Here is a 10,783-nt window from a genome sequence, read left to right as displayed (position 1 = left end):
GCTCCGCCGTGCGACGGGGCTGTCCGCGCCGCGCCTGCCCTGCCGCAGCGCACCGCCACTGGGCGAGCGCTTCGAGAAGAAGAGCGAACCTCCTCCCGCACCACCCTGAGCTCGGCTGCGCACCGGGGCCGCCCTGCAGCGAGCACCGAGGGGGCCGGACCCCTCATCTTCCCGGCTGAGGCGCAGGCAGCTCCGCGGGCATCTCAGGGCCTGGCCGTCAGGGGGCCTCCGTGAAGGTCTGAAGCGTGAGCGGCGCCGCTCTTCCGCCATATTGAGCGTGGCCGCCGCGGCTCCGCACATGCACCGGGTGTTGCGATAGGAGCAGTGTCGAGATAACAACCCGCTTCGCGACTGCAAACTGCGTTTATCGCTCGCTTTAGCCTCAGCGTAAAGCTCTGTCCGTTGTTAGGAGGCTTTTAGCATTCGCCTCCTTTTCACCGAGCTAACGGCGAATCTGCGGCAGCGCCAGGCCCGAGCAAGCAGCGGGGTGTGGGGGCGTGGCCACAGCGCGGGGGGCGTGGCCGCAGCGTGCGAGGCTATATAAGGGTGCGACGGGGCCCCGCCCCTTCCAGGTGCAAGATGGCGGCGCTCAGGGCGGCGGGGGTGGCGCTGCTGCGGCCGGGCCGCGGGGCGGAGGCGGCCGCCAGGCTGGGCTACCACAAGAAGGTGAGGGCCGAGGGGCCAGGAGGGCCCCGGGGGGGAGGTACGGGGACACAGGGACAGGCCGTTGGCTGACGCGGTGTCCCCGCAGGTGGTGGATCACTACGAGAACCCGCGCAATGTCGGCTCGCTCGACCGCAATGCCAAGAACGTGGGCACCGGCCTGGTGGGCGCCCCGGCGTGTGGAGATGTCATGAAGCTGCAGGTTGGCACCGGGGACAGGGGTACTAAGGGCTCGTGTGAGGTCCAGATCCATGCCCTATCCCCTCAGGGATGCAGCGAGGCCTTTCCCTCTCCTCACCTCCTTGCCCTCAAACGTCCCCTGGGGCCCTGCAGGCCCCGTCCCGCTCCCGAGTGCACTGGGTCAGTGAGGGGCGCTCTGGGGTGCCCAGTGGTGGTGACCTAGATGCTGAGGTACCATCAACTCTCTCACAGGTGGAAGTGGATGAGAACGGGAAGATCGTGGATGCCCGTTTCAAAACCTTCGGTTGTGGGTCAGCGATTGCATCGAGTTCACTGGCAACAGAGTGGGTCAAAGGGAAAACGGTGAGGAAATGCCTGCTGGAGTCAGGGGTGACACCAGGGAAAGCCTTCGGAGCTGCCTGTGTTAGGGCTGTAGGAAACAGCAGCTGGGAATCCCAGTACTGACTGTGTGCAGTAGCTTAGGAAGCAGGGACTGGTGACCCTGTCAGTGGCCTGACTTCTAGGGCAATAGTTGCCTTTTCCAAGAATATCCATTAATCTGCAGGGAAGTCATTTGTGTCTTATGCAACAAGAGAAACACACTGATTGCAGGCTTTGGGAGAAAGTGTAATTACAGATCATCTTTAGAGCTCCCTTTCTGCCAGACAAGAAATTCACTTCCCTGTTATGACAGAAGATAAAGAGACTTAGAGCTGCCTGTCTGGCACCAGTCTGACACTGGTGTGCTCATTCCCACCGCTGGGATGTTCCTTGATTCTGGCATACTTACTGCTACTTGAGATCTTCTTCCCTGTTGGCTTTGAGGCATTAAAACATTGAAGCACTCTGAGCAAATGCCTTTGTAGCTGGTGTTGTAGCTCACGTGGCCACTGACCACTCACTGATTGCATTTCAGGTTGATGAAGCACTGAAAATCAAGAACACGGATATTGCTAAAGAGCTTTGCCTTCCTCCTGTCAAACTGCACTGCTCCAGTAAGTAAAGAACCAACTGGTGAGGGTTCAAACACCAGCTTGTGTTTGAGAGGGAGACTGTGAGAATAGAACAAAGGCTTCTGAATGTGGCCATGAGGGAAACTTATGTTGTGATTTCAGGGTCATATTATGAGCTTTCAGATCTCTCATCTTGTGGACTCTAGCTCAGCAGGCTGGTAGCGAATGTTCACATTCTGACTGGTGCTGCCTGCAGTGCTGTTCTTACAGCACATTTTGTTTAAAATGCCTTTCCCCTGTCCTTGAAGTACTTGTTTTGGTTTTAGTGCTGGCTGAAGACGCCATCAAGGCTGCCTTGGCTGACTACAAGTTGAAGCAGGATTCGAACAAAGAAGTATCAGAGAAGAAAGCAAACAATGCCTAAACTGACTGTAAAGCTTGGTCTCATTCCACTTCCTTTTGCAGTGCAATTACTTTAGATTAGTAGGATCCTGCTCACTACTAAAGCAAGCTGTAAGATACGCACAACTTAACGCACAATGTGTCACTGGAGGTGTGTGGACGGCCACTCTTGTGCTCGCACGACGGAGGTGGGTGGTTCAGCAGCTTCTGTCACGGCTCCCTTTGGTGGAGTGAAGGCTGCTCACCCGTGGCTTCACCCTGGAGGGAAATTCCTCCTGTTCCGGTACTCGAAGGGCTGCACTTTTTCCTTGGAAGATGTAGAGTTTTGCCTAATATTTCACTGGAATTAGTGGGAAACGTTGCCTTGGTCTTATTCTTTCTGTAAGAACTGGAGATCTGTGTGTACAAACACGGGGTGGTTCACGTGCCACAGACTACAGCGGTGTCTTGAGTTTCATTTCACAATCTGAGTGCGAGTTCCTCCTCTCCGGGCTGGCAGGGTCGGTCTGTGCCCTCTGGGAATGCCTTTACAACCCCTGCTAAGCTTCCCCAGACTATTCCCAGTGTCTGAGCTGTTCCCCTGCGAGCACACAGCTTTTCAAAGCTAAACGTTTTGTGGGTTAAACCCTGCTCTGCAGCTCCATGTGCTCAGCTCTGCCTTCTGGTGGTGGCTGCTCGTCTTCCAGAGGAGCATTCCCAGAGATTCCCAAAACAAACAGAAAACACATTTAAAAGCTTCACCTGCTCTGGAGTTATTAAAACACCCAAAACCCACTGTCTTAAGGCCAGGTTGGATGGGGCTTGGAGCAGCCTGGGCTAGTGGAAGGTGTTCCTGCCCGTGGCAGGGGTTGGAACTGGAGGAGCTTTGAGGTCCCTTCAACCCAAACCAGGCTGGAATTCAATGACATCTTAGTTTAAAACACGGAAAACCACATTTAATAATGAGCAGCTCATTTTGCTGTCTCTGTCTAACAGCTTTGTTTCAATGCAGCATAGGCCAGGGGCTGTTGCTGCTGTGCTTTGTCTCTCACAAGCCTGTTCTTACCTCAGTTCAGCACCACCCCATACGCCAGCTGCTGGCCTTGTCTCCTGCAGCAGGAATGTGCCTCATTCCTTGGGAACGGTCCTGTGGTTTTCCAGTTCAAAACCAAAAAAATTAGGGAAACTTCAGCCACCCACGTCCACTTCAGGGCAGAATCAGCTCACTGTGCCTGTGAGAGCCCTGTGACAAAACGCACACCCTTCCAAAGGGGTTATCCTGATGCTGGGACATCGGAGAGATCCCAAACTGCCCTGTGGGATGCAGGGACACAGGGATGCGCTGCTTTGGAGGCAGAAACCCCTCCTTCACCCCAAGTTGCCCTCCCTGCTGCAGCCTTGTCCCAGGGCCAAGCACCGCAGCTCCCCCACCCTTGGCTGTGGGGCACGAGATAAGAGTTTCCCAGAATCAGCACGTCAGGGTGCAGGTACCATGGGTGATAAGAGCTTGTGCCTGGCTCCCAGGGCTTCACCCCACAGCACTGGCAGTGCCTCCCAGGCTCTGGGGGGCACACGTGGGCCACAACCGGCTGCATCCCAACACCAGCACGATCCAGGGAGAGCCCTGATAGAGCAGAGACAGGGACTGCACCTTGGCCATGCTGCACAAACACACAGGAGAGGAGAATCTGCGTAGGAAACGTCTTTATTATTAGCTGAGGGGGTTAAGGAGATGAGGCAAATGTCCAGCTGGGCTCTGGGCTGTCACAGCGCTGGGGCACTGAAAGCAAAGGATGGGTCCTTACCGCTAAATCCTCTCCTTTTAGGTGGGCAAGGATGGCCAAGGTCGCCACAGCCACCAGCAAAGCCAGCCCATGGTGCCCAAGGTCATGGTGAATCTCTGCCCTGATCCCTGAGGATACAGAGGGAGCTGCACAGACCCCCCCCAGCCATGGTCCCACACCTCCATCTGGAGAGATCAGCTCCTGGATCAGATCAGGATGCTTCTAATTAGTAAAATAACATTTAGGAGAGAGCTCAAGGGGGGGAATGAGCTGAATGGAGCTGGGGGGGAAAGCTCCTTGGGCAACCGAAGCAATGGGGCTGACGGACAAGCACCAGAGACTCCCAGGGCTTTGCCGAGGGGTCAGGCAGAGAGCGGGGGCTTCATCGGGGCTTCCTTGAGCCACCACGTACATACGGAGCAACAAAGCATCACCAAGTCCATCGCGTGTCCACAGGGATCCCATGGGCCAGCAGCTCCTGGGGATCACCCAGGATGGGGTCCCTGCCCTAGTTGCCAGCAGGGGCTGTGCGACCATCCTGGGGTGCATCAGGGGCTCCATTCGTTGCACCCGCTGCATCCTCAGCACATGGGTTTTGGGGAGGGGGCAGCTCATCGCTCACCTTCTTGCCTCCTTCCTCTTCCTCCTTATGGGGTGGGCTCTTCTCCCCCTGGTCCCCGTTGGCCAGCGGTGCCTTGGGGGGGGATTTGAGGCTCTGGGCTGCAGCGAGGATGTCTGCCTGCAGCTGCTGCCCACAGTCGAGCTGCTCCTCAGCACCAGGGTCTTTATCAGGCACCTCATTGAAGGCGCGGGGTCCCCCCACCTTGTCCCGCTCATCCACGTACTTCTTCTTGGGGAAGGAGGAGGGGTAGTACGCGGACGCCTTGTGCTTCTGCCGGACGATGACGGCGGCGCAGATGATGAAGAGGAGGACGAAGGCCAGCGAGCCCACCACCACCACCAGCAGCAGGTACTCCTTGAAGAAGGCCACCAGCCCGTCCAGCATGCCGCGCGGCGCTGAGCTGTTGGTCACCGTGGTCCCCACCACGTCCCCTGCCGTCGGGCCGGTCCCCGGTGTCACATAGAGGATGGGTGGCACGGCCGAGACCTCCTCACTGTCCCCGCTGCCCCCGGCATCGGGCAGCACCGCAATGTGCCGGGGGGCTGCTGAGTGTGCCGGGGCCACTACCACCACCAGCATCAGCATCATCAGCCACGCACCCATCGCCATGTCCCTGGTGCTCATGCAGTGTCCTGCAGGATGCAGAGGGGAAGGTGACACGTTAACACCCCGATGGAGCAGGACCCATGGAGCACCCATCGCAAGGGACAAGCACAAGCATCCAAGCCCCAGCTCCGTTGTTCGCCCATCCGGATTCCCTTAGGGAAAGCAGGCTGCCATCCCAGCCTCCTCGCCCCACTGCCGAGCAAGCTGTGTTTGTTTTGCAACAGAGCACTACAAAAATAGACAGAAAGCAGCTGAGTTGCATTGCTCAAGCCTGGGGGACGCTGCCAACAGCCGGCTTCAGACAGCGGCCGATGAGAGAATTCCTGACACATGGAGGTTTCCAGTGGAAACTCTGACACAGGCGGCGCTGCAGAGGGGCGGCCGCGGTGCAAGAGGCATTTCCCAACGGCTCATCCCAACGCAGACCGTTACAAACGATTCCCAGCTTGAGCGTGGCTAAAAATAGGCTGGAGGCAGCTTGATCCCAGCGATGGGATGGGGCTTGGGATCCTCCAGAGCCGTTGCAAAGGGGCAGATCTGGAGCTGGGGTGCAGTGAGCAGGGGGTTCCTGGCCCCAGCATCAAGGTGAAGGGCAGCTCCGTCCCCTCACCATGCTGGATGGGGCTGGATCTGCCTTGTGCACATTGTAGGACATGGGATAAGCGTTTCCCATCCCCACTCACAGCCCAAAACGATGAGCTGGGATGAGCCCCCAGCAGGTTTCTGCACCCCATCGGGGTTTGGAAGTGGGGTGCAACCATCCCATGGCCACCACGCACATTCCCAAGGGACGGCAGCGCATTCCGGCTGTGCCACGCCATGTAATGCCATCGAGCCATTCCCAAAGCTCCTCCCCTGCTCGGCCCCACAACCCGGTTCCCTGGGACCATCATCAGGGACCCCCCAGGACAACGCCTCCAGCCTCAGCCCCCCTAAATCCCAACCACCTCCCATTTCCCCCCAAACCAACCCCACCAGGAGGGATCCCAGCACCGGGAATCGGCTCCCAGGCTCCTTCCCGGCTGCAGGATCTGGTTTTCATTAAACCAGAGCAAACAAGCGGCAGCAGTGGCAGGAGGAGCCCCCAGACCCCCCCGGCTCACTGCAGGCTCTGGGCTCACTGCGGTTACAGCAGCAGCACCAGCACCAAGGGATTTGGGGGGCCAGGATGAGCCCCTTCATCCTCCCCCATTTCAGAGAGGGGCCCCTCAGCTGCGATGGGGTCCCGGGAAGGTGAAGGCAGTAACTTGCCATTAGTAAGATGTTAACAGCCACAGAGGGGCTGCCTAAAGCCCAAATCAGTGCCAAGCACAGGGCCTGTTGCCACCCCTCCATCCCCATCCCATCCTCATGCACCCCCAGACCCACAGCACATCCCTGCATTCAGCTTGGCTGGAGACAGACAATTCCCACTTCCCTCTGCTCCCAAAACACTCAGGAATTCCACAGTTCTCACGTTGCCCAGACACAGAACCCTCCCAACCCAGTCCGGGTGCGCACAGCTCCATCCTGCATCCCACATCCCGCATCCCAGCGCTGGGACCATGCCCAGCCCTCGCCCCAGCTCCCAAAGCATGGAGCATCCTGTACCCCGCTTCGAAGCCACCCCAAGGCTTGGGACGAGGCTGCTGCCGCCGGTGGGATCTCACCTCGTCCGCAGGCACCGCGCTGGCGGGAGGGAGCCGAGAGGACGGGGTCTGTCCTGCTCACCTCGCACCCCTCCGGCTGCCTCCGGGATGGAGCCGCCTCCTTCTCCTCCTCCCCTTCCTGTGCTGCCCAGGCCCAGCTTGTTCTCATTAGGGCTGGTTTGGGGCGGGAATGTGGGAGGCCGGGGAGGGGCAGCGGCCCCCGGCCCCCCCCCCCCCCCGATGAAACCCAGCTGGGGCTGGTGGGGGCTTCATGGCCTCTTGCCTTGCGAGTAAAGGGGGGAGCTCCAGTGCCCCCCATCATCCCCACAGCACTGCTGGAAGGGGCCACTTTTAGGGTGCAAGTGGGGCAGGGGTCACAGCCATGGGGGGGGGGTGTGTTGAGTTGCAAAGGTGGTTTTGTCCATGGGACTGAAGATAAAGCCCCATTCCCTGGCCACGTGGCTGAGCCTCTATGGCAGGACATAGACCCAGTGATGCTGGCACCCCCAAAATGCCGTTGCTCCCAGTGATGCCATGCTGGGAGCAAGCATGGCCCCCACCTCATTGCCTTTTGCTGTGCTCCTCGGCCTCATCACCCCAGCTCTGTGCTGGATCCATCTCTGCATCCCCAAACCCTGCCTGGGCGTGCAGCACCCGAGGTCTGAGTTGGGGTTTCAAGCTTGGTGCCCTGCTGTTATTGACGGCTGCCAGTGTGAAATGGGGGCAAACAGGGCTTGGAACCCCCTCCTTGATTCCAGACCCTTTCCTAAACATCCCTGCGTGGAAATGCTCCAGAACAACCCCCTCGGGGTGCGGGGGGGGTGCAGAAAACCATCCCATGGGATGGTTCCATGCCGGGGTCCGGCGCTGTCCCCTCTCTATGCCCCCCACCGTGTCCTCAGGGCTGAAATTGCTCAAGAGGCTGCAGCCGCGGCGTGACCTCATCCTCTTGCTATTCCCCTCTGTGCGTCCTTGGGGACCGGGGCCCGATCCCCCCCAGAGCACCAGCGCCAGCGCCCCGGGACCGCGGGCACCGCGGGGCCGGTCCCCATGGCCGCTGGCACCGCGCAGCCGGACGGGAACCGGCGCCAGAGGGAATCGCGGCTCCCAGAGATAACGGCCCCGTCCGCCTGCAGCTGCGCGCGGCTTCCAACCGCCAGAGCTGGAATCTCGCAGGGAAGGGGGAAAGGAGAGGGGCGGCCGAGGAGAGGCGGCGGGAGCGGCTCCAGCGGCAGCCGGATGCGCTCCTGCAGCCCGGACGGGAATGGGGCCGTGATTCCCCCTCTGTGTGTTCAGCGGTGCTGGTGCTGGTGCTGGGCTGAGCCTCCTTGCCCAGGGTCCCTATTCCTCCATGTCCACAGAACCCATCCCACCCTGGCCAGGGTCCCCATCCCTCCTCATCCAGGGTCACTATTCTTCCGTGCCCAGGGTCCCCATCACTCCTTGCTCAAGGTCCCTATTCCTCTGTGCCCAGGGTCCCTATTCCTCCTTGTCCAAGGTCCCCATCCCACCTCATCCAGAGTTCCCATATTCCCATGTCGAGGGTCCCCATCTCTCTTTATCCAGGGTCCCCATCCCTCTGTGTCCAGGATCCCCATCCTTCTGTGTCCAGGATCCCCATCCCTCTGTGTCCAGGGTCCCCATCCCTCTTTATCCACGGTTTCCATCCCAGCCTGCCCAGGGTCCCCATCCCTCCTCCTCCATGGTCCCCACCGTCCCCATCCCGGCTCCCGGTCCCTGCCGCGCTGTCCCGGGGCTGTGCCGGTGCCGGAGCCGCGGGGGCCGCCGGTGCCAGCGCACCCCGACCATTAACGCTGCCGTTTTAGCCTGCGGCGGGCGCGGGCTCTGCCCATGGCGCTGGGCAGGGCTCGGCCCCGCTCTGTAATTTGGGGCCGCTGGAACGCGGATCCCGCAGGGCCCGGCCCCAAACCTGCAATTTGGGACGTCCCAGCCCTGCCCTGCTTCTAATTTGCTTCGCGGGGATGCGCTGTGCCAGGGGGACACCTACAGGGACTGATCCTGCTCCATGCCCAGCCCCGGGAGCCGCTGTGACACGGCCCTGGCAGGGAGGTGGCAGCCGATGGGACCCGAGGACTGTGCCCCATGGGGCGATGCCCGGCTCCCGGCAGCGGCTCCGGTGCTGGAGGAGTTGATCCTGGCTGGGCTCCTGCTCCAGGGCAGCCGGAACGGGGCTGGGTGAGTGTGGAGCGATCCCTCTCACACGCACCCATCCGCATCATCGGGATCCAGCAGCTGCATCCTCACCTTGGACCGGAGCTGGATAAGCCCCTGTGGGGTGAAGCTGGATGATGGGAGCATCCCTTCACCTCTGCGTGACAGAGGTCCCTGTGGGCTCCCATTCCCCAGCCCGCTCTGTGTGCATGGAGGTTTAAGTGACATAAACCTTTGTGTCCGTATGGTGATCCATGAACTCCTACAGCAGCTTTTGGCACGGCACTGGCACCCGCATGAGGACGTGGTGGGTCAGAGCAGGGTGGCATCACAGGGAGCCCATGGTCAGGGTGTCCCATCCGGAACCGGCCACCGGCTGCGGATCCCCCCCCCCCCGCAATGACTCACCATAAACGTTTACATTTGCAGCAGGGTGCGAGGCCGCTCAGCCCCAGATGGATCAAATCCCGGGACAACAGGAATGTAAACAGGGAATGGGGCCGGGGGTGGGATGGCCGCCACTGAACACGGCTTTGGGGGCGGCTGCGCACCCAGGGCTCAGCGGGACCTTGAGAGTGTGCGGAGGAGCCTGACTGCTCGTGTGTGAGCTCTGAGCATCGAGGGTGGAGGGAAGTGCTCGGGGTGGGGATGAGGATGTGGGGATGGGGATGCTGAATCTGGCAGGGCAGGGTGGGGATGCTGAGCCTGGCCACAGCGGGGATGGGATGCAGGGATGGGGATGCAGGGATGGGGATGCAGGGATGGGGATGCAGGGATGGGGATGGAGGGTTGGGGATGCAGGGATGGGGATGGAGGGTTGGGGATGCAGGGATGGGGATGCAGGGTTGGGGATGCAGGGATGGGGATGCAGGGTTGGGGATGCAGGGTTGGGGATGCAGGGATGGGGATGCAGGGTTGGGGATGCAGGGATGGGGATGGAGGGTTGGGGATGCAGGGTTGGGGATGCAGGGTTGGGGATGCAGGGATGGGGATGCAGGGATGGGGATGCAGGGTTGGGAATGCAGGGTTGGGGATGCAGGGATGGGGATGCAGGGATGGGGATGCAGGGTTGGGGATGGAGGATTGGGGATGCAGGGTTGGGGATGCAGGGATGGGGATGCAGGGATGGGGATGCAGGGTTGGGGATGCAGGGATGGGGATGCAGGGATGGGGATGCAGGGTTGGGGATGCAGGGATGGGGATGCAGGGATGGGGATGCAGGGTTGGGGATGCAGGGATGGGGATGGAGGGTTGGGGATGCAGGGTTGGAGATGCAGGGTTGGGGATGCAGGGTTGGGGATGCAGGGATGGGGATGCAGGGTTGGGGATGCAGGGTTGGGAATGCAGGGTTGGGGATGCAGGGTTGGGGATGCAGGGTTGGGGATGCAGGGTTGGGGATGCAGGGTTGGGGATGCAGGGATGGGGATGCAGGGATGGGGTTGCAGCGCTGGGGTTGCAGCGATGGGGTTGCAGGGTTGAGGATGCTGAGCCAGGATGGGGATGCAGGGTTGGGGATGCAGGGATGGGGATGCAGGGTTGGGGATGCAGGGTTGGAGATGCAGGGTTGGGGATGCAGGGATGGGGATGCAGGGTTGGGGATGCAGGGATGGGGATGCAGGGATGGGGATGCAGGGATGGGGATGCAGGGATGGGGTTGCAGCGATGGGGTTGCAGGGTTGAGGATGCTGAGCCAGGATGGGGATGCAGGGTTGAGGATGCAGGGATGGGGATGCAGGGTTGGAGATGCAGGGTTGGGGATGCAGGGATGGGGATGCAGGGATGGGGATGCAGGGT

General features: G+C 60.6%; 2 protein-coding genes across 2 annotated transcripts; one reads left to right on the top strand and one right to left on the bottom strand.

Annotated features, from left to right (window-relative positions):
• The first annotated feature begins 427 nt into the window (after positions 1-427).
• ISCU (iron-sulfur cluster assembly enzyme) lies at positions 428-2,637 on the top strand. Its single transcript, XM_080629023.1, has 5 exons — positions 428-666; positions 752-865; positions 1,096-1,206; positions 1,760-1,838; positions 2,123-2,637. Exons 1-5 carry the CDS (start codon positions 580-582, stop codon positions 2,218-2,220), a joined length of 489 nt encoding a protein of 162 aa, XP_080485149.1. The 5' UTR covers positions 428-579; the 3' UTR covers positions 2,221-2,637.
• Positions 2,638-4,469: 1,832 nt separating this feature from the next.
• TMEM119 (transmembrane protein 119) lies at positions 4,470-5,192 on the bottom strand (the record flags this gene model as incomplete). Its single annotated transcript, XM_080628806.1, has 1 exon — positions 4,470-5,192. One exon carries the CDS (start codon positions 5,190-5,192, stop codon positions 4,470-4,472), a length of 723 nt encoding a protein of 240 aa, XP_080484932.1.
• Positions 5,193-10,783: the final 5,591 nt, after the last annotated feature.

This window comes from Psittacula echo (genome assembly GCF_963264785.1).
Source record: "Psittacula echo genome assembly, chromosome: 13".
Classification (NCBI taxonomy): domain Eukaryota; kingdom Metazoa; phylum Chordata; class Aves; order Psittaciformes; family Psittacidae; genus Psittacula; species Psittacula echo.
The sequence above is the reverse complement of the archived record's forward strand: the minus strand, read 5'-3'. Positions and strand labels throughout refer to the sequence as shown.